The 23,370-nt window shown below is 49.7% G+C and overlaps 1 protein-coding gene across 5 annotated transcripts in view; it reads left to right on the top strand.

Annotated features, from left to right (window-relative positions):
• Positions 1-23,370, top strand: part of GRIK4 (glutamate ionotropic receptor kainate type subunit 4) — a 431,577-nt gene that overhangs the window by 372,063 nt on the left and 36,144 nt on the right. For all 5 annotated transcript variants that reach the window (XM_086678846.1, XM_086678845.1, XM_086678847.1 and 2 more), the window contains one exon: positions 14,652-14,765. In XM_086678846.1, the coding sequence (XP_086534972.1) occupies positions 14,652-14,765 (114 nt within the window). The remainder of the gene's footprint in view (positions 1-14,651; positions 14,766-23,370) is intronic.

The raw sequence follows: 23,370 nt of genomic DNA, 5'->3' as shown, positions 1-23,370 counted from the left end.
TGCTGTCGACTCTTGCCAAATGGATCCCCTGTCCAAATCCGGGAGACACCCTGAGCAGACCCACCACATCCTGCATGGCAGTGGAACAGTGGACTGGGGCCCTGGCTGGCAGCTGGGGAGTGGCGAACAGTGGGGCCACAGGCAAGAGATCAAAACAAGGTGGATGGCGTCAGGTAACAGCACGCATGCACGTTGGTGTCATTCGAAAGCGAAGGGGACTCACATAGGAGCAAATCGGGTAGAAGGGCTTAGCCTTCAGAGGACCCACCCCCCTGCCCCGCCCCAGGCAGGATGGCACAGCCCAGAGTAGAGGCCAGGTCCTGGGGGCTTCAAAGAGAACAGACAGGATAGAGGCAGGATGCCAGGATCAGGAACAGCGTGACAATGGCAGTGAGCATTTGTTGATCAATGAACATTTCCTCTGCATCAGGCCCTGTACATTAGCTCATTTTACCCTCACAGCCCAGTGAAACAGAAGCTGTTACCCTTCCTACTTTGCTCATGAGACAACAAGTTAAGAGAGGCTAAGTGAGTTGCCCAAGGTCACACAGCTACCAAGAGGCAGACTTAAACCCGGGGCCCTCTGACAACTCTCTGTCACAAAGCACTACGAGAGCATTGCTGTTGAATCTGTGACAGGCTGAATTTCCCCTCTCCTCTAGGTTTCAAGACCCACCTAGAATGGGAACCACTCAGTGCTGGAGGGTGATTGCAGCTCCCAGCAGGCTTCCCCAGGGGAAGGCCAGGCTTCCCTGGGGCTTTGCCCGGTGTTCATTGGACAAAGAGTTGGCTCGTCCAGAAGTTTCAGTCTGTTCAGCTGTTTGGACCAGACTAGGGAGCTAGACTTTTCTCCTTCCAGATGCGAATGCAAATCGCGTTAAAACATCCAGCTGTTCCTTCCCGTCCTTCTTGAATTAGCCATCACTCAGGCGTTTAAACAGAGATCCACAGTAGTGTCCCTTTCTTGGGTGTGTGAAATTCCCAGACTGCGGCACAGTTAACGCAGCCACTGCAGCCCCTGTGGGTTTCGGAGTCAGCAAGGTGCTCAGTGTCAGGCGTGAAGGCAGCCATTCATTCTTCTACTTGGGCAAATCACTTAACTTTTTGAAAAACATTTTAATTTAAATACACGTATAGAAAAGCACATAAATCTTAAGTGCCAGCTTGATGAACTGTCACCAAGGGGACATACTTATGGAATCACTATCCGGGTCAAGAAGTAACACCATGACCAGCACGCTGAGGGCCCCTTGTCCCCACCCCGCCAACACGCCTCCTTTCTCTCTATACACCCCTCCTTCCCAAAGGCAACCATTACCGCCAATGTAATACCACATAACTGCTGAGCCTCGTTCCCCAGTCTCTAAACTGGCTACTGCTGACCTTGTAGTTGTTGTGGAGCCAAATGCGGCCTTGTGAAAAGCACTTTGAGGATGTTATTATTGGTAGGCACATGAGCCATATGAACAAGGTGGGACACCTTTCTGAAGTCGGCCAGATGGACTTTGCCACCCGAGAAGAGTGGCCAGAGGTTTATGACGACGTCTCTAGCTCTCTCCTCAAAAAACTACAGGGATCCCTGAGAAAATGCCCTCCCCTCCTGCCCTTTGCAACGGTTCGGACTTGTGCCTATATCGATAAGAGACGAGAACAAAGCTGGGGCTACCCAGTTCTTGGATCTGACTGGTCAGATCACTGCTCACCCTTGCTCGTGCCATGGGGCAGCTCAGTGGCCAGTCTGAAGCAGAGCTGGGGGCTCCCTCCTGTCCAACAGGACAGTGAGGGGTGAGTGAGACAGTGGAGGGGACTTGTCGGCTTGGAGTAGAGACGGGGGAGGAGGGGAAGCTTCTGTAACTTCAGCAATGCTTCCAACATCTGGTGCTACTTGATTTCATCGCACCGAAACAGTCCTAATAACAGGCCTGTGAGTGACACCATTTTTCATTACAAGACTGACAGGTGGGAAGGGAAATAAAAGAAAGACAGCATCGTGAGCTAGTGGTGCTGTCAGATTCCTCCAGCAGCAGAAGCCACTTGCCTGAGCCTGTCTGAACCTGAACGTGCTCTCACAGCGTAGGCCCGGAACCTTGTAGAGCTGGCGTGGTCAGTGCAAGCCCCCTGCTTATGAAGTCAGGGCTGCGAGTTTGATCCCCCCGTGGGCCAGTTAGCCGCGCTCAGTGGCGGGGCCCCACGCTGTGCCCCAGATCCCACCTGGCTTTTTTGGCAGCTGGCAGGAGTGGGAGACGGGCAGAAGTATGAAAACTTGCCAGTAGGGATCTAGTGCCTCTTAACACACGGCCTGCTGATGACTTTATTGTCACGTGGCCTGGGGGATTTATCAGTTTGGGGGAAATGGGGTACTCATAAGGCTGTAGCAAAAAAAACACATTACAGGTTCCTGCCTCCTGGAGCTTGCATTCTAGACAATAAACAGCGAAATGAATGCATAAATAAGACAGCTTTGCATTGTAATGTTTGCTGTGAAGAAGACACAACAGGACAATAAGAGTGTCAGAGAGAGGGGTCCGTTAGATGGGCACACAAGGAAAACCACTTGGAGATCTGAACAGTGGGAAGAAACCAGCCTAGCCAAGGCCAAGGCCAAGGCAGAGCCCTGCAGCCGGAGAAGAACGTAGATGTGAAGATGTAAATGAACTTGCCCTGTTGGAGGAGCAAGACGAAGGCCAGCATGGCCGGAGTGTGGTGAGTAGGCTGCAGGCCCTGACTCCCGTGGGCCGTGGTCAACGATTACAGCTGACCCTTGATCAACTTGGGTTTGAATGGCCTGGATCCACTTAGACACAGATTTATTTTCTATAAATACAGTACAGTAGTGTAATACAGTACAATGTATTTTCTGAATAGCATTTTCTTTACTCGCTTCATTGTGAGAATATGATATTTAATGCATATGACCTACAAAATACAAATTAATCAACTGTTTGTTATCGGTTAGGCTTCCGGTCAACAGTAGGCTGTTAGTAGTTAAGTTTTGGGTGAGCCAAACTTTTTACGTAGATTTTCGACTGGGCAGGGGGTCACCACCCCTCCCCCTGCATTGTTCAAGGGTCAGCCTGTACTGTTTGTAAGCTGAGAAGTTTCTGTGGGTTCTTTGCCTGTCCGCCCAAGGATCTGAGGATAGATAGCATCAGGAGAGTCCATAAACTTAGAAGAGAAAAATTTACATCTATTTGGTTTCTAAATTTAAACTGAAATGTGTTATTTCCTTTAATTACGAATGTGGGCAGCAAAGCATACTGGTATGAACTATACCTGTGACTTTGTCACCAGTCGTGTCAGTATAGTGCTGGTCTTAGACCTACCTGTAGCTCCAAGGTCACTGTAGCACAAAGATGTAAAAATATTTTACAACTGGATTTCTTTCCCCCCCCCCCCAGTGCTTATTTATTTTTGAGAGAGAGTGCGCAAGCAAGGGAGGGGCAGAGAGAGAGAGGGAGACACAGAATCCGAAGCAGGCTCCATCCAGGCTCCAAGCTGTCAGCATGGAGCCCGATGCTGGGCTCGAACCCACGAACCGTGAGATCATGACCTAAGCCAAAGTCACACACTAAAGTGACTGAGCCACCCAGACAGCTTGACAACTGTATTTCTGTGTAATACAGTTATGCAATACAGTAAATAGAATAATCATTTTTTAATTTTTTTTTTATTTTAGTTATTTTTGAGAGAAAGAGACTGAGTGTTAACGGGGGAGGGGCAGAGAAAGAGGGGGGACACAGAAGTCAAAGCAGGCTCCAGGCTCCAAGCTACCAGCACAAAGCCGGACGTGGGGCTCGAACCCACAAACCGTGAGATCATGACCTGAGCCGAAGTCGGACGCCTAACTGACTGAGCCACCCAGGCAGAATAATCATTTTTAAACATTTCTAAAGAAGGGGTTCACAGACGTCACCAGAGTGCTGAAAGGGGCCACGGGCATAAAAAAGATTAAGTCAATACAGACTAGAACAGCATAATCTGCTTTAGTTTTCAAGAGACCCTTGAAAAACTACATTTGGAAGAGGGGAGAGGAAGAGGCAGGACCGCACCTGAGCTCCGTTTACATAGGTTATTACATTTAATCCTCACAGCAAACATAAAAGACATTATTTCACCCATTTTAGAGAGGAGGAGACTGAAGCCCGGACTGGAGGTAATTTGCTCAGCTGGCGAATGGCAGGGCTGGGATTTAAACAGACATCTGTCTGACCCCAAAAGGCAAGAAGGCCCATGGCCGGTGAACGGGAGACTATGACAAGAGGTCAACGGTCAACATTTGCTCAGACCCTCCGGTGCTCCACCACTTCACCGGTGGCTGACCTGCCAACCCCTTCTTACCTTCAGCCTGGTTCTTAACTGAAATCTGCCCGCATAGGCCAATAATACAGCCCTGAGCTGAGCCAACTAAATATTTCATGGGGATTTTAATTTAACTCTAAAGAAATTCATCCAACCCTGAGAGCAGACTGTCACCTCGAGAAATAGCACCGGGGAGCCCTCGGACCCGCGAATGACGTCGCCGCTTCCCCAGGAATACTAACGCTGCTCTGGCCCTCTGCTCCCCGAGCATTACGGAGGATGGGCCCAGCCCAGTGAGCACGGATAAATCCCACCCATTTGGGCTCAGACCGGTTCGCGAAAGCTCCGATCAGAGCCTCCCCCTCGATAGGGGCGGGCAGCCTCGGGGGCCCGGGTGCTGGCTGGTCGGTGCGTGCGTGCGTGCGTGCGTGCTAACTGGGTGCTCTTGTCTTTGCCCTTACCCCTGTTCCCGTGTCCTAAAAGCAGAAGGGGTGGGGCTGGCATCCAGTGTCCCCAGTGGACGAGGACGCCGGACGTGGTGCAGATGGCATGTGAGCCCTGAGAGTGAGTTCATGCTCAGCCCCAGTGCCCACGGGGAGGAGGGGGAAGACAGCCTGCCTCCTGTGGCAGGAGAGCAGATGTGCGCCCTTCTCAGGCTTGTTATTAGGAAGGCCTAAATGATGACTTCTGCCGAAGCTCACGCCAGGAGTGGGAGTGAGCTTCCCCCGTCTCCTTCAGAATCCACTGCCGCTCTGCCTGGTGACCTCAGTGAGTCATCGCAGGTCCGTGGGCATCTCACTAGGCGGGGGGTGGCGGGGAGGGGGGTGGAGGAAGACACCCAGCAGGTAAATCGATCAAAAGACAGGAAGTAAGCAGATAATCTAATTTCAAATGGGCTGAGCTGCAGATGTTAATCTGTTCCACTGCACAGCAGGGACTGAGGGCCGGCCAGAGTCTAGAAACTGGCTCCATGGAGCCAGCCCTTCCTCTTCTCTCCGGCCACCGGGCCCGGCGAGGACGTGACTGTCCTCACCATCCCTAGACTTTCCTGGGGGGGAGAACGAACACCTCTCCCCTGACGGCCGCCTGTAAGCACAGAGCCTGGGCAAGCTCTCTCCTGAGCGGGCTTACGGGGGGACTGGGCCTGGGAGGGTATAAGGGGAAAAGGGAGCCCTCTGGCCGGGATCCAGGGCCCCCGAGTCTGCCTTAGGCTGGAGGATGAGGATTGTATCTGACCGCATCCGGGTCATGACCTGAATCCGGTTGTAACATTCTGACTTCCTGATAAAATCCCCCCTGCTGACAGGCACGTGTCAGACATCTGCCTGATTCTGCTGTCAGCGCGAAGGGACTCGAGGGCAGGCCACGTTTGGTGGCTTGTCCTCCCGTGTCCTGCACCGTGGGCCGTCCTGGTTGTTCATTAGGGACTCGCCGTGTGCCCACTTTGGGAAAATCACTGTGCCCAGTGCAGCCATCAGAAAGCCACATAAATGGTCCTAATACTCCATATGGGTCTGAAGCTCACTTTCTCCTTGTCCTAGCTCTGTGTACTTGAGCAAATTACTAACCTCTCTGGGCCTCGGTTTCTTTGTAAAACGAGACCTATGGCAACTTTGAAATGCTATATGCATTAAATATTTTAAAATCCTTGTCCCTGCTTCTTATAATCCAATGGGGAGCTAAGATATGAATGTCTACAACGACACTAAGAATAATTAGAAGGGCTAATATCTTCTGAGTTATTCTGTGCCAGGCAGAGGCTTTGCACGGCTTCCTCATTTAATTCCCACAGAGGCCCCGTGAAGGTAGGAACTGCTGTTATGCCCACTTGATGGAAGAAGAAACTGAGGCACAGAGAAGGTAAGTCCTTTCCCAAGGTCACACAGCTAGTAAGTACAGAGTTCGAGTACGAGCCCTGGCCCCCTGTTCGAATCCAGCGCATTATATGGCCTATGCCACGTGAGTGGTATAAACCGTGTCTTATCACCTTTGGTGATATGAGGACTGGCTCATTCCTGGGGAGGCGATAGAAGTTTTTGCAGAGGAGGTAAGCTGTGAATGGGCTTGGAGGGTAGGTGGCGATGTGGGTTGGACATTCTAGGTGGAGGAAGCAACACCTCGGGAGCCACTGCTGTCAGGAAGTGCAAGGTGTTTGGAGTCAGCCGAGCCAGACTGGTGCAGGGTGGGGGAGCCCAAAGGGTCCTGGGAAGTGAGGCTGAAGTCACAGGAGTTCATGAGGGCGGACTTCAGGGGAGTGAGGATCGTGGATAATTTTTTAAGAGGGAGAAAGGGTAGAGTTGTCGTGGTGTCAAAGTTCATCTTTTTAGAAAAAGAATATTAATAGCCACTACGTATTGAGCATCTGTATATGCCGGGCCCCGTGCTTTGTGCGTTACATGTCATTTGTCCTCCCAACAGCCCTGAGCTGGTCATTATCATCTCCACTTACAGAAGCGAAAAGTGAGTTTGGAGGGGATGTAAAACCTACCCACTGTCACACAGTCGGTGACTGGCAGGGCTGGAACGTGAGCCCGATTTGGCCTGGTGCCGGTGATGCGTGGCAATGGAGTCAGAGACGTGGAGGGGGGGCTGTGTGTCCTTGACATTGACCTCATTCAGGAGGGCCGGGCAAGGGGCTGAGAAGAATGGCTGGCTAGGAGGTTCAGCAAGATAAGGGCTGGAAAGCATCTCTGGGACGTGGTACCATGTCCAGCTGGCTGATGTGGATGGAGTGGGGGCATGGACATCAGGTTGCCCTGTGTGGAGTGGTATAAATGGCAAACAAGCGGGGCGCCTGGGTGGTTCAGTCAGTTAAGCGTCCGACTTCGGCTCAGGTCATGATCTCGCACTCCTCGAGTTTGAGCCCCACATCGGGCTCTGTGCTGACAGCTCAGACCCTGGAGCCTGCTTTGGATTCTGTCTCCCTCTGTCTCTGCCCCTCCCCCACTCATGCTCGGCCTCTCTCTGGTTCTCAAAAACGAATAAATGTTAAAAAAAATTTTTTTTAAATAGCGAACATGGGAAGATAATAATGAGGATGGTCCTTTCTTGCCTCTCTTTAATCTTTTTTCTTCACTAGAGCCAATTGAATTTGGTGCAGATTCACGATACAGCCTCTGAAATGAAACTGCCCAAGTTGGAATCCTGGCTCTGCCTTTTATTTGCTGTGCAACCTTGGGCAAGTTCCTTAACCTCTCTATGCCTCACTGTGCCCTGTAAAATGGGGATAATAATAGTAACTTACCTCCTAGGGGTTTTGTGAGCAGTAAGTGAGATGACACACATAATGTGCTCAGTCCAGCTCCTGACACACAGGAAGGGCTGTAGGTGTTAGCGAGGTTAGTATTCCAAACTGTATCTTGTAGGCCATCCACTGCTTAAAATAGTCAGGGCCATCCAAGTTCTTTTCAAGCTGTCGCCTCTTCTGCCTGCCTCTCCAGCCTCATCTTATAGCAGGCTCCTCAGTCCTGTGTCCTCCAGCCACTCTGGCTTTCTTCCAATCTCTGGAATGCACCAAGTCCCTTTCTGCCTCGGGGCCTTGGCACATGCTGTCCTTCCACTGGGCGTGCTCACCCCAGGCCTTCTCACAGGTAGCTCCTATTCAGGCAACTGCATCTCCTCTGGGGGAAGCCCCCATAGACCTCCCAGACTCTGTCAACCCCCTCTTGCACCTTCTCATGGTGCCTTATATGACCCTTTTATAAAACCTGTTGCGGCTGTAACTTTACAAATAGTTCGACTGTCTCATGACTGTCCACCTCCCCTCCGGACTGCAAGCCCTCTGCCGCACGGGGCCACGCCTGTTATCTCAGCACCTTGCACGCTGCCTACAGCAAGGTGGAGAGTCCGTAAAGAGGGGTGAGGGAATGTTGAGCATTGCAGAGGAGGAGGGGACAGTGGGGGCCGTGCAGGCTGTTGCTGCCTACCCCGAGAGCCCACACTCAAGGGGGGATCCCGGGACACAGCGCCTGCTCAGTGGCCCCATATCATCCTCAGCCAGGGCCTAATGTGCGTTAGTTATCCTTCCCTGGCAAGCCTCCCTGATGGACTCAGACGGAGCTCCTCCCTATCTGGGTATTTATATGCGTTATGCCAGCTCCCGTCTTGCAGCCTCAGACCGGCCTTGCTTGGAATTCTGTAAGCCTCTTCGATATACAAGGGATCTCCAGACACAATTACCTTGGAGTGAAGGTTTCCAGGAATGCTCAGTACAACCTCATTCTGTGTAGCATTTTCTCATTCCAACTGTAGCCTCCCAAAGCTTCCCAGAGTTAAGTAACACAATTACAGAGTTAAATAAATGGCAGCAAAGAATGGGAGGCACCATGGGGCCTGAGTAGCAGGTGAAATAAGGGATGTACAGATGTGACTGGCAAAGGGGCGGAAAGTGGCTGGCATGGAAAAACAGCCGGGCCCCCCGCCGCCCAGGGGGCAGGAAACTGAGGACTTCGGGGGGGGGCAGGGGGACCCGGTAAAAAAAAAAAGCCAGAGAAAAAAGATCTAGAAGCCCATCAGAGATAGCACAGCGGATCCGAGAATTCAAAGGAAGCTGGGGAGGTCATTTCATCTGCTGTCCCCAGAGGAGGATCACATAACAAGGAAGACACTGTGGGAAATGACTGAGTTTGGTTTCCAAGCTGAGTGTCCATTTTTTCCCTGAGTTTTCTAAGCGTGGGGACAGCATGAGGCCTCAGAGGGTCCTTAGGTGAACCTTCAGAGACAGGCAGCCACACCAGAGAAGCACGTCCTGTCAGCACAGCTCTGTGCATGTCCCAGGTCACCCGGGAAAGACCACCAGGGGCCCAGTGTCCAGAGGCCACTGCCCTACCTGGAAGTAGAACAGCCTGGCTGCCCCCGGCACCCCCGCCCAGATGTTCCTACTTATCCCGGGTTAAGATATCTCATCCCGGGTTAAGATACCGTCTCCAGAGGCCCTTGTTGAGATTATCATCCTAAAAGCAAACATTTACCGAGTACTTACTTTGAACCATTCGCTTTCTCAGCAATTCTAGGAGGTAGGCACTGTGATGACCCCCACTTTGCATATGAGCAGACTGGGGCTTAGAGAGGTTCAGTGTGTCGCCTAAAGTCACACAGCAAACAAGTGCGTACTAACAGAGTCGAGACAGGTCTGCCCCACACAGAAGGCTGAGTCTTAGCCCTGTGTCAACGGCCGCTCCAGACATAGGCCCAGCATCTCTCTGGACTCTCCCAGGCATTGCCCACACTGTATAGCCCAGTAAAATGAGTCCCAGAGAGGCCGAGTTGCTCTGGGCACATGGCCTTCCGTCCTGTCCCACCTCTCTTTAGCTTGGTTCTCTGGGAGGTGGGTGGGGGAGGCTGGGCTGAGGCCACCGGAGGCCATCGGCCAGTGCTGCTGGGGCACTGCTGAGGGGATGGGAGCGCATGTTGCCCGAAAGAGGGCAGCAGCTCTCTGAAAGAGGAGAAGGACACAGAAGAGTGTTTGTTCCCTTCGGGCTGTCCGGGATCTGCGGCCATCAGACACCTTCCCGGCGGTAGTGGTGTTCTCAGGGAGGCGCAGGGTGGCGGCAGCAGGTTCAGGCGACCGGGGAGCCCTGCTGGGAACATGCCGCCTCCTTCCCAGCCAAGCCCCAGCTCCCGGGAGGAGAGCGGCAGCCACACTGGGCCTCCAGGCTTTGATAGCAATGGAGGCAGTTGCATGACCCCTATTAAACTCCACGAGGCAAAGGATAGTCTGTTTTGGAAGTCACCTCCAGGCTGGCTCCAGCCTGCCCTCCCCTTGTAAATTCTACAAACATCCAGGAGATAAAAGAGGGGGATCTCTCAGAGGCAGAACATGAAGCTCTTCAAAGAACACTTTCAATTGAAAATGGGGAGGAGAGCGGCTTTTCGGAGGGAATGTATTTATACGCCCCTGTGTGCCCGCGCGTGCGCGCGCGCGCACACACACACACACACACACACACACACACTCAACACCCCGAGACCAGGAACACCATGCTGCATACAGAACTCTCTACCAGTTCTCTTTTGTCAGCCCTCCCTCTCTTCCTCTGGCTCTGGGGGTCCCAGCCTTTTCTGGTTTCCCTGCCCGTGGGACCGCTCCCGGACCTGCTCTCCAGATGGTGGTGCACTTTCCTGACCTCTCTGGGTTTCCTTCCCCTGCCTGGGGTCCCTGTCGGCTGCTGCTCTTTGCCGACACGTCTGGCAGTTTCCTCCTCCGAGCTCATTCTCCCCAACTGCTCCACAGCATCCGATTCTGCCAACCGCCGTCATCTCCTTGAGCAAAAGGAGTCCGTTAAACTAAGCTCCGCCTCTTCTAGCAAAGCGAAATGCCAAGCGTGAGGTCTGGGAGCTGGAAGAAGAGTTTAGAGGGCATTTGGTTGAACCCTTTCATTTTACAGTGGCTACAGCTTTGGCCCAGAAAAGGGAATGACTTGCCCACGGACACCGTGAGTTTGTGGCCCAGCTGCAGCAACAGCCGGGTCTTGAGATGTCCTGCCCACTGCTTTTTCCACGGGAGAGCACAGCCCTCCTGCTGTGAGCGGCCAAGAGACCCGGCAGGGCTGGCCTGGGCTATCGGCATGCCCATACTTCCTTCCTTCCCCCACACTGACAGTTGCTAACAGTTTAACATTCCCACCTCACTTTGGCCGTCCATTTGGTTTCGTGGCATATCATCTCATCGAAGATGGCTGTATAGCATAATGTCTTTTTTTTAAGGTTTACTTATTTATTTTGAGAGAGACAGAGGTGGTGTGAGTGGGGGAAAGGCAGAGAGAGAGAAAGGAAGAGAGAATCCCAAGCAGGCTCTGTGCTCACAACGCAGAGCCCGATGCGGGGCTCCAACACAAGGGAGTGTGAGATGGTGACTTAAGCCGAAACCAAGAGTAAGACGCTTAACCGACTGAGCCACCCGGGTGCTCCTGTAGCAGAATGTCTTTTTAACTAAGATGAAATAAAATGCAGGCACATCTTTTGGAATAACCTGACCCTGAGAGGTTGTTGCTGATACTTCAGGATGCATGGAAGCCAGGGTAGACAATTACTAGTCTATACTAAGTTGATTAAGTGTAAGAAACAGCCACGAGCACACCTCCGTGGTTTCTTCTGGCTTTTTCCCACCCCACCCCTCCTTTCCTGCCTCCCCTGCCCCCAACTAGTTTGGGAAGCGTCTCTTTGTGAGTGGGCAGAAATGCCCTGTCTGAGCCTGGGGCACACACCCCCTCTGGGTATGTGGTAGTTCTGTAAGCACCCAGGAAAGTATCACTCCTGTGACACCGTCCATTTCCACCTTTCTCTCCATATGGAATTGTTTTACCATAATGTCATTGTTGGCCAACGTTTATAAACGTGTGCCATGATTTCCAAATTTCAATTCAAAGTTTGCCCTTTTTGGAGGAAAGCTGTGTGAGGAAAAGAAACTTGGGGATAGAGGGGCGCCTAGGTGGCTCGGCGGCTGAGCGTCCGACTTTGGCTCGGGTCATAATCTCACAGTCCGTAGGTTCGAGTCCTGCGTCGGGCTCTGTGCTGACAGCTTGGAGCCTGGAGCCTGTTTCAGATTCTGTCTCCCTCTCTCTCTGCCCCTCCCCCACTCATGCTCTGTCTCTCTCTCTCTCTCTCTCTCTCTCTCAAAAATAAACAAACATCAAAAAATTAAGAAACTTGGGGATAGAGTTGTTGAATTTGGTTAATTTGGGGGGTGGATGGAATATGTGCTCTTAAATAATCAGAGGAGGGACCGGAAACTGTGTACCTTTGCCCGTTTTATGACTTTTGGTTTTCCTGATCTTTTCTTCAGTTCCTTCAATCCAACCCACTTAACTCGTCTCCTCCAAAGGTTCATGCAGGGCTTGGGCTGCCAATTGGCTGGAAACCCACACTCATGAGTCTGACATCGCACCTGCTGGGCCTTTGTGCTTGGTTGATTTCTGTTGCTGTACACCTGTGCTCTCGAGTGGGCCTCCAGCCAGTGCCGCTGTCATCGGGGGGTGAGGTTCTAAAAGGCCCCAGCAACCCTCCAAAGTGTCCCAAATGAAGGTGTTAACAATCTTCTCATCAAACTTCATTTTTTAATCTCAAGGATTGATTCACTTGATAGCAGCAATCAGCGCTCTCTTGGAGAAACGCAGAATGAGCACAATGAGGCATTCACATGTTTATTTTTTATTAAAAATCTCTTACGTCTTCACCCTCGTTTCTTTTATTTAAGCCCGGTCTCACTTTATAAGGCCCTGAGTTTGTTAACCTATGCCAGGATCACGTGACCGCTCTGGCAGACGGAACACGGACCAGGAGTGGAGACTCAAGGTTGAAATGCAGAACAGACTGACCTTTGCCAATGGATTTATCCTTCTTGTACACAAATCTCAGATTCCCTTGTGTGCACAATGAGGGCCAGCGTGTCTATCTCTCTATTTTCTTTGCAGTGATTTAGGAAGAATCATGTACGTGCGTGTGTGTGTGTGTGTGTGTGTGTGTGTGTGTGTGTATGTGTGTGCACTCGTTCAGAACAGCCCGGCCTGTTTGTAGATGGCCGGACACTTCCCTTTCTTATTTCTCTCTACCTCTTCTCCATCAGCTGATCCACCAGAATTAGAAGGAGTTAAGCTGAAATGGAAACCAGTGGAGGCCAGTCTGAGATACACGCCCCGGTTATAAAACATGGCTCTTCAATATTAGTGGTAGTCAGGATCATGTGGGCAACTTGTTACAAATACAGATGCTGGTGACCCGCCAGCACAGTCTGATTCAGGGGGTCTGGGGTGTGACTCAGAAATTTGCATTTTAAGGGCACCTGGGTGGCTCAGTTCATTAACTGTTTGACTTCGACTCAGGTCATGATCTCACAGTTCGTGAGCTCAAGCCCCATGTCAGGCTTTCTGCTGTCAGCACAGAGCCCGCTTCAGATCCTCTGCCCCTTCCCCATCTCTCTCTCAAAAAAAATAAACATTTTAAAAGATCTCTCTGCCCCTCCCTCCCCCTCAAAAATAAATAAACCTTAAGAAAATTTAGAAATTCGCATTTTTGTAAGGCCTGCAGGTGATCCTGATGCTGGTGGTCAGAGACTAGATGTGGAGAATCCCTGTTAGAGAATTTCCGGGAAGGGTCCTCGCCCTGTCTTCACCTCACATCCTTGGCTTAAGGATGAGGTCAAGGACATCTAGAGACATGAAGCGACTAGGCTAAGTTAGTTGATGAGGGCAGCACGCAGACCAGAACTGTGTACCAGTTCTGGGCTTGTCCCCTCCATACCATGTGCAAAGGGAGCCGACCCAATAGGAAGAAATTGAATTTGCTTTGCCACAGGATGGGTTTCAGTTAGGTTCAAGGAAGGACTTTCTGGCCAAGAGGATCATCGAGGAAGCCTATAGCATCTCCTTACCCAGAGGGCTTGAATTCAGGACAGACTGTTATCCAAATTGGGCACCTGAGGTGCAAGTAGAGGAAGGAAGGAAGGAAGGAAGGAAGGAAGGAAGGAAGGAAGGAAGGAAGGAAGGAAGGAAGGAAGGAAGGAAGGAAAAGAGAGAAAGAAAGAAAGGAAGGAAAGAAAAGAAAGGAAGGGAGGAAGGAAAGAAAGAAAGGAAGGGAGGAAGGAAAGAAAGAAAGAAAGGAAGGAAGGAAGGAAAGAAAGAAAGAGAAAGAAAGAAAAGAAAGAAAGGAAGAAAGGAAAGAAATGTCCTTGGAACAGATTCTGGTGGTTTTGCATGAAGGGCCAGAGACCCTTCTTTTAGTTCTATGGCACCTGAATTTTAACCTTAACAGCAACGTAAGTGGCCAGTGGTCCCGAAGGCCCCGGGTCCAGCCCCAGCTCTGACAAGGACAGACTCTGTGACGTCAGGCCACCAGCTCAATTTGAGCCTCCGTGTCCTCACCATGAAATGAGTGGGGTTGCATTAGATTGTTTCTCATTTCCGTGGTTACATCATTTTTGTTTTTCACTGTAACTGCCTCCCACCACGCGTCCTCTACAACCTGGCAACTCCATCAAGTTCTGTTGACAGAGCAAATTAAGAAGTTGAATTTAAAAACTACTTGATGTTGAGAATCCAGCAGCCTATGTGCCGGTTTTCCCTCGCCTAGGGCGTTTCGAGACTGTCTCTGAACGGTCTGTAGTGATGCCCCCGGCTTTTTATACTTACTGATGTATTTAGAGGGGTCTGACCTCAAATGACCATAAGTTATAGCTTCAATACCCGTGTCCTGTTATGTTCAGGCCTGGAATGTACTGTGACTATCTAGAGTCACTTCCCACACAGAGAAACCAGACTAGAGTGACATCTCCCCAGTAGTGATGACCTCTGGTCACAAGTCCCCATACCTGCATCTAACAAGGCCACCCCACTGATGGGCTTTCTCTGTCCTTTCAGAAAGCAGACCTGGCTGTGGCAGGCCTCACCATTACTGCTGAACGGGAGAAGGTGATTGATTTCTCCAAGCCATTCATGACTCTGGGAATTAGCATTCTTTACCGAGTTCATATGGTAAGAGACTTATTTTATAAGCATTTATGTCATTAAAGTTATTTGCATGCAAACACTGAGTTATATGGTAATAATGAATGACTCACGGAAATATTTAGATTTCAAGACTTAAATGCAAATGAGCTGGGCTATTTTTTCCCCCATCAGCTGCACGGACTTGCAAACAGGAAGAATGGAAAAGTCACACTTGTGGGCTTTCCAGTAAAAATTGCTTCTGCCTCACTGAATAGAGATGACCAAGAGTGATTGCTCATCCCTTGGTGCACAGGGTGTGGGACCACAGAGTGGTCACTCTGCTTCTGCCTGGGGACAGGGTCCCCAATCCCGATAAGTTATCCCAGCCTTTTCAAGGATCTCACCGACTCCCCGGTGCACCTTGGTTCACGCCAAGCATTGCGTCTGGTGAGGGAATGTGGACTCTTTCCTCTCTGGGTTATCCATACTGGTGAATAGATAACATCGCTTATCTCTGGTCTGTCCCCTCTTGTGTGTCCTCGAAAAAAAAAGAAAAAAGAAAAGAAAGGCTTCTCTGGTTCGGTTGGCTGGCATGAGTACAGTGAGCATCTACAGGAGTTTGTGAAAGCACACCGATGGGCAGTGGAGGACGGGCCTGCCAGGGTACCCTGGCTGTACCCCATCCACAAAGTGGATAATAGTTACGTTGCCCGTGCAGAGTTGACTTTCCGTAGTTTTCTTACCGAACCAGAAGAAACTTGTTCTCATCCTTTCATCCAAACTGTCTCTAAGCGCACAGCTATTACGTGGATCCCCGCCCCCCCCGCCAATACTCGAGTCATTATAGGTGTCCAAGGTCACGTTAACATGGTGTCTTCCAGTGTGTTTCCTGGCACCACCAAAGGCTGCCCTACAGGGGAGGGATCAAGAGCTCATCCCACGGGCCAGCTGAAGAAGTGACCCTCTGGCTTCTGACTCCTTCCCAGGCCCCAAATCCCAGCCCTGCAGAAAGGGGATTGCCTGTATTCACAGTCCCAGCCTGGGCGCACGGAGCTGGTGCTGCGATGGCCCATTTCTGCAGGAGGAAAGGTCCCCTCGTCACAGAGCCCATTCAAGCAGCTCGGAAGAGCGCTGTCTTGTGCTGGGCCTCAGCATCCGTCACGATCACGGCCCGTCTTAGGAAAGGAGGCCAATCCTCTGAGAGGGGAGGCAGCATCGAAATCCCAAGCTCTCTAGGCTAAAACAGAAAAATGTGAGCAGTTGGTCACTGGAGACGCTGTCGCTGATGTGTGTGTCTTGTGAATTAAGGGGGATTCTGATTCCCCCTCCTCTTTTTCACGACGATGAGAGCTCCGGTTCATGGAGCACCTCCCATGTGCCAGACACTCTTTCAGGCACCTGTGATGTTATGGACTCTTGTTATGGGTTGAATTGTATCCCCTCAAAAGACATGTTGAGGTCCTAAGCCCCAGGACCTGTGACTGTGACCTTATTTAGAAACAGGGTCTCTGCAGACACAATCAAGTTAAGATGAGGTCATACTGGATTAGGGTGAGTCCTAATCCAACGAGAGGCGTCTGTATAAAAAGAGAGAAATGGGGACACAGGGGAGAAGACCATGTGAATTTGGAGACAGGTTGGGATGATGTATCTACAAGCCAAGAAACGCCAAGGACCACCTGAAGCTTCAGGTGACAAGGAGGGAGTCCTCCCCTAAAGCCTAAGGGGCGCCTGGGTGGCTCAGTCGCTAGAGCGTCCGACTTCGGCTCAGGTCATGATCTCACAGTTTGTGAGTTCCAGCCCCGCGTCGGGCTCTGGGCTGACAGCTCAGAGCCTGGAGCCTGCTTCAATTCTGTGTCTCCCTCTCTCTCTGCCCCTACCCTGCTTGTGCTCTCTGTCTCTCATAAATGAATAAACGTTTTAAAAATTTTTTTTATAAAGCCTTCAGAGGGAGCACGGCCCCACTGACACCTTGATTTTGAACTTCTAGCCTCCAAACTCTGAGACAATGCATTTCTGTTTTTTTTAAGCCACCCAATTTTTGACACTTTGTCATAGCAGGCCCTAGGACACCAGTATACTCAGGTTATTCTTATAACAGTGCAAGAGCAGAGTTCAAACCCAGGAATGGTGTGATTCGAGCTTGCTCTCTCTGTGACACCAGGCTTGCCACCCCCTCATCTGTGTGATCTTTTTTGGATAACGTGTTCTGGAAAGCATTCTTGTGTGCCTTCTCTCATTTGGTCCTTCGGACTGTTCTTTGAGAAAAGAGGGAAGGTATTATAATTCCAAAGTGACAGGTGAGGAAGCTAAAGTCACATTTGGAACTAAATACAGGGCTGGGCCTGGGAGCCAAGTCTCCTAATTCTGGGGACAGTGTTCTTGTCACTCTTACACCTGTCACTACTCCCTCAGCTATTGTCCTGACAGCACAGTCTCTTGAACCCACCCCACCCCATCCCAATCTTGCTACCGAGCCCTGAGGGAGCATCCCAAAGTAATGGGGACATAGAAGCTTTCTTCATGCCACATTGCTGTGGCCAGGCTGTACAACTAGGCTCTGGCCTTGATCTCTTGATGAATGCCAAGGATTCTAGAGCCTCACTCATGACCCGATGGACTGTGTGGGCGAAGGCACCTGACACCAAGTGTTTCCACTCACTGCCTGGGGACATCTGCTGTTAGGCTGCCCTCACCACCCAGGCCACCACCGCCTGGAATATCAGCTCCGGCCAGAACAAAATTCCCATTCACCAACCCTCCGGACACCCTTAATTGGATTGTTGGCCAAGTGTTTCCTACCACCACAAACCCATGACCGCACTAGTTCTTGGGTTGTGAAGTTTTATGTGTCAGCTTGCCTTGGCTGTGATGCCTAGATTTCTGTGAAGGTATTTTGTAGAGGTGATTAACCGCTATCATCAGTAGAGGAGATTACCCTTGCTAAGGTGGGTGGGCCTCATCCAATCAGTTGAAGGCCTTAAGCGCAAAAACAGGTTTCCTGAAGCGGAAGGAATTCTGCCTCAAGACTGTCGCTTAGAAATCCTGCCTGAATTTCCAGCCTGCCTTATATATTTGGGCTTAACTGCTCCCACAATGGCATGAACCAATTCCTTAAAGTAAATCTCTTTACACACACACACACACACACACACACACACACACACACACACACATCCTGTTGGTTCTGTCTCTCTGGAGAACCCTAACTGATACGGTTCCCCTTTCTGTTCAGGACCCCTCCCCTCTTCCAGCCTAGTACGCCACATGGCTGCTTAGATCTGATTTATAACGGGGGGCCGAGCTGGGTAAAAACTGAGTACTGGCGTGAACAGCTTACCCTAAGCAGAACTGACAGTTTATGCATTCATTCAACAAATATTTATTGAATGCATTCTGTGTGTGAGGCAGTTTGCTCAGAAAGTACCAAAAAGTCAGCTGGGGAGAGAACAATCCTGAATCAATGAAACCAGGGGAGACCTGGTGAGAACAAATTGGAGGTGAACTTGGCCGCATCTGAAACATCTGTACCCTGAACTGGCAGAAACAGCAGATGCCGAAGGATAGCCCAGCCGAGTTCACCACAAAAGCCTAGATCTAAAATTACACAGAGAAGCTATCTTTCATAAAATTGTGTTAACAAAATTAAAGTTGAATACTGAGTATTTATTATTTTGTGAATTTTCTCTAATCGATAGTTACCTGTGAACAACTATATGGTAATTTAATTTCACTTATAATCTATTCATGACCTAGAATCTCTATCTTTATTCTATGTCTGAGGTCACCTGAGTCATGAGTGATTATTACCAAAAAGTGAGCATCTGGTGATAGTCGAACCTGTGTGCAAAGGTTAAAATAATTAACCCAGAGTATAAATGCCTATTTAGAATATATCGCAGAACCCTCCAAAATAATAAGGATGGCAGGAATGTCTGTGAAGTTGAAAGGCAATCAGAAATAATTTGGGAATTTCCGACAATCTGAGATTACCTAGGGTTTTTCTTGAACATGGAATCACCAAGAGGTAATTATGTGGTCCTCTCCTTCTTCTCACTGTTGGGGTGTAACGTCTGTTTCTGCCCAGGCATCTCTAGGACCAAAATCAGAAGAATGTTTCGCTCTCTGGACCACCTACTCCCTGCCGCTCAGAGGCCAGCTGAGCATTCTGGCTTTGGCATTTGTTGTTGTCGATCCCTCCCCCTCTTTTGAACACTCTCTCCATTCCTGGGATCCAGGTCACAGTTTCTTCCTGCTGTTCTGATCGTTGCCTCTCCTGCATTTCTGTGGACCCCTCTTTCTCTGTCTGTCTACCCCATGAATGTCCCTGACCCATATTCCTTCTCACTCTGACAACTCTCTGCTTGGGTAACCTCACCCACTACCAAATCTGTAAATCTGGCCCTGACCGCCCCCCTGAATTCTAGAAGCGTATTTTGAACACATGACTAGACATCACCTAGATGTCTCACGGGCCCCTGGATGTCTCACGGGCACCTCAAAAACAGTGTCAGAAGCTGTATTCAGTCTAGTTCTGCCTGCTTCTCCTCTGTCCCATCTCAGATCATCACATCTCCGCCCAGTGAGCTGAGCTGCCCTTCACTTCTCTTACCCCTCCACCTTCACTTGGTCAGCTCACCTCCTAAAGAGTTCTCAAGTATGCTGTCCATCCCCCAATGACTCCACCTGGTTCAGGCTCTCTCTGTCTCTAACCTGCTGCTGCCATTATGGTGGCTTGTGTTCTCCTTGAGGGTAGAGTGTTTCTTATGCAGTACAGTATCTTCATCAAAGGAGCCCAGAGGCGCCTGGGTGGCTCAGTCAGTTAAGTGTCTGACTTTGGCTCAGGTCATGATCTCGCGGTCCGTGAGTTCGAGCCCCACGTTGGACTCTGTGCTGACAGCTTAGAGCCTGGAGTCTGCTTCAGATTCTGGGTCTCCCTCTCTCTCTGCCTCTTCCCCACTCATGCTCTGTCTCTGTCTCTGTCTCTCTCTGTCAAAAATAAATAAACATTAAAAAAAAATTTTTTAAAGGGGGGTCAAGGGCATTGCCAGCACAGTGGAGTGAAAGTCCTGGAACCAGATCAAACACGTACGAGCTGCATATCACCCGTGTCTCAGTTTTTTCATCTGCGAAAATGGGTTGTCATGCAAATTTGATGAGGATACAGCAGTACATAAGTAATGCACTTACAGCAGTGCCCGACATATACACAAGAAAGTGTTAGCTGTTACATTTCGTAAATGTATGTGACTTGCTGAGGATTGTAGTTTTTTAGTTTACCGTTATTTTTTTAAATAAATGCAATCGTATCAGCCTCCTACTTCAAATCATTCACTGGCTGCCCATCATTTGCAAGACAAAGTCCATCCTTCTCAGCCTGGAGACTAAAGCTGATTTTTCCTGTTCCGCGCCTCACCGCAGGTATCTGTACCCCATACTGCTCGCCGCTTCACCATCAAGCTGGCCTCTTCCTGTCCCCTACCTGGGTTCATGCCCATCTGCTTGCCTCTCATCCATGTAACAGACTCCTCCCTAGCCTTCAATACCCAGCTCAAATGGCACTTGCTCTTCAGCGTGAGTCCCCCGGATGGAGCCGATTGCTTCTTTCCCCGAGCAGCTGCCCCCTGCCCACACCTCTAGTATAGCATTCAAGTGCTGTGTTGCACTATTCTTCATCTCTCAAGTGGATCCTAGTGGGAGATACATTGAGGAGAAGGTACCCTCTTGTCAGGCCATACATTTCTATGATCTGATTTTTGGTATGGAAACGTGATCATCCCAAACAGGCAATATTAGCTTCGTAACTATGGAGAGAAGAAAGGCAGGAAGGAGGATGAGGGAAGTACCCTGTGGTCCTGTGGGCAGTGAGCACCACCTTCCTTTGTGGCTCCTGATGGCGCAGTACAGAGCCCTAGCAGCCTGACTTCCGTTAGGAGGCCTAGTATCCCAAGCAGCAGAACGAATGCCCTAAATAGATTTCTTTTTTTTTTTTTATCCCTGACCTTGACTCCAGTGGTCTTGACAACAGGAAGAGATGGGAGGCAGATATCACGGGCATCCTAGGGGCATCTTCTGCTCCAGGCCTACGTGGCTGCCACCAGGACTCACTTCTCCCTCCCGCCCTGAGCCCACGTATCCTACATGCAGCATCGTACCCACCTGACGGGGCATCGGAATCCCTGGCCGGGGCCAGATGATCTCCCAAGCCATATATACGGGGTCCAGCCATTAGAATCTGAGGTGTCCCCTGGTACTCTACGGATGGGAATCAAGTGACAGGACATCTGAAGTTCAAGGCTGTCTTGATTTCCTTGGCATATCGGCTCCTTCTTTCTTACTGAGAAGTTCTGCATATACTGTAACAGTAGAACCCCTAGGCCATCTGCAGTGCCGGGTTTAATGAAATTGACGCACACCATAAGCTCTCAAAGATCTGTGTGAATGGAGGGGAGAAGAGCCCAGAAAAACGAAAACATTCCTATTTAACATTAGAGCGTCTCGTGCAGTTTCTGCTCTCTTTCTGCAGCAGTAATTTGCCTAATGATGTTTTGCTCAGATTAATATTAAAGTAAGTTTGTATTCCTCAAGCACGCACTGACTGTTGTAGCAAGGCATCATCAGAGCATGCCGGAAGCCAACCTGAGATTTGACATTTGGCATAGATAGCCCCCAGATGCATAATTACATTTAAAAAAATCAGAGTTGACCTATTCAGCGAGGTTGGGTGTACGTCCAGGATACTTGTGTGTTGACTAACATCTGCCTGGCATCTCTTTATTTATGGAGCTCTTTCGCCTATAGTCTCTGGTTTAATACAGCAATCCCCTGAGGCAGGTAGTGGGATTCCCGTTTTACACGGAAGGACTCTAAGGCTAGCGGTGGCTAGTGGTGCCATGGAAAGAGGAAAGAGCACAACGGTGGAAGTTGTATTGAACCGAGTTTCTGGTCTGCAAGTTCATACACTCCCAACTACCCATCTTTATGGTATAGTTGGGTGTATTTCTCTGCGTCAAGGCCTTGTGTCAGCGGAATTTTCAAAATCCTTTCTTTTTCGACTTAGAAAAAGGAGGGAGGCACCTGGGCAGGGGGGCTCAGTTGGTTAAGCGTCTGACTTTGGCTCAGGTCATGATCTCACGGTTCATGGGTTCGAGCCCCGTGTGGAGTTCTGTGCTGACAGCTCAGAGCCTGGAGCCTGCTTTGGTTTCTGTGTTGCCCTCTCTCTCTGCCCCTTCCCCACTCATGCTCTGTCTCTCTCCCTCTCTCTCTCTCAAAAATAAACAAACATTAAAAAAAGGGGGGGGTGGTTTGGAAGTTCTCCACGTCCAGTGTGGAGCTCAGTGAGGGGCCTGAGCTCATGACCCTGAGATCAAGAGTCAGGCACTTAACCAACTGAGCCACCTAGGCTACCCTCAAAATCCTTTCTAATCTGAGGATACTATCTATACTATACCATACTATACTATGCTATACTATACTATATCGTACTCTATTATCCCATATAGTGTCCCAAGCCAGCCAGAGCACCTCGGACTACCTTGAAAACGTAACTTTACTGTTTTCTCCCTGTACTGTCCCGCTCTACCTCTGATTAACAAATGGGAAAGTTTTATATACTCTGTTCTTTTCCCTTAACTCCTAGCTAGAGTCTTCTCTGTCAAGAAAAGTAAAAAAAAAAAAAAAAGACAGTAATTAAAAAGCGAGAGAGAAATAAATGCCAACATTAAATTAATGCCCAGCATTTTCGCTGGATATATTACCCATGTTTTCAAGAAGGTCGGTTTCATTTTGGAAAGACTGTCTAGAAAAATGGAGAGCAATGCTAAGTAAACCAGTGAGTCATTTCTAATACTGCTTAATACGCTGCTGTAAGAAAACAGAAAATGAATCGAGTTCTGTTCCTTAAAGCTAAGCAACATGATAGCCCATATAATGGAAATATGGTTTCCTGAGCACATGATCATTTTAATATGGGTTATTTATTGAGCGTTCCTATCCCAAGAAGCTCAAGGTGTTTTATCAACATTGCTGTAGTAATTCTCACATTCCCCCTTCATGTTGATTGTTGGGTCCCATCTTCTGGAAGAAGGAAATCACACCCAGAGATGTTGAGCAGCTTGTGTAGAATCACTCAGCAAGTCAAGGTCAGTGCCAGGATTAGAACTCAGGTCTCCTCATACTAGACTTCCAATCAGCAGAGTGAAAATAGATAAGCTGGTATGTGGGTTACATAGGCAGCAAACCCATGTGGGTAGTTTTAGTGAGGAGGGATTAATTGCTTGCTTTTTTTTTTTTTTTTTCTTCTTGGCTTCAGGGGTGGGAAGTGCATGGTAGGCCCAACTATGATCAAGGCAGCCCATTGCAGACACACTGAGGAAAACTGTCCATGGGTTCCCAGGGTGGGACAAGAGGAAATCATCTCCTTCTGCCTCTTCCAGGAGACATGGAGACTTTGTTCTTTTATCTCTTCAGCCCTAAAGAGTTTTTATTGACCGCTGACCACGGCCAGTAGTTGAAAGAAGACTCTGAATATGCTGCCATTTAGTTCTAAAGACTGGCAAAACCACATGGAGGGCATGGGGAGAGCAGAGGGGGCAGGAAGAGAGTCAGCGTCACTAATTTGTGTGATGTCACCACTAAGGAAATGGTGACT

Source organism: Puma concolor, chromosome D1 (assembly GCF_028749965.1).
Source record: "Puma concolor isolate L17-30 chromosome D1, mPumCon1.1.hap2, whole genome shotgun sequence".
Lineage (NCBI taxonomy): Eukaryota > Metazoa > Chordata > Mammalia > Carnivora > Felidae > Puma > Puma concolor.
Note: the sequence above shows the minus strand (reverse complement) of the source record. Positions and strands in the feature narration are given on the sequence as shown.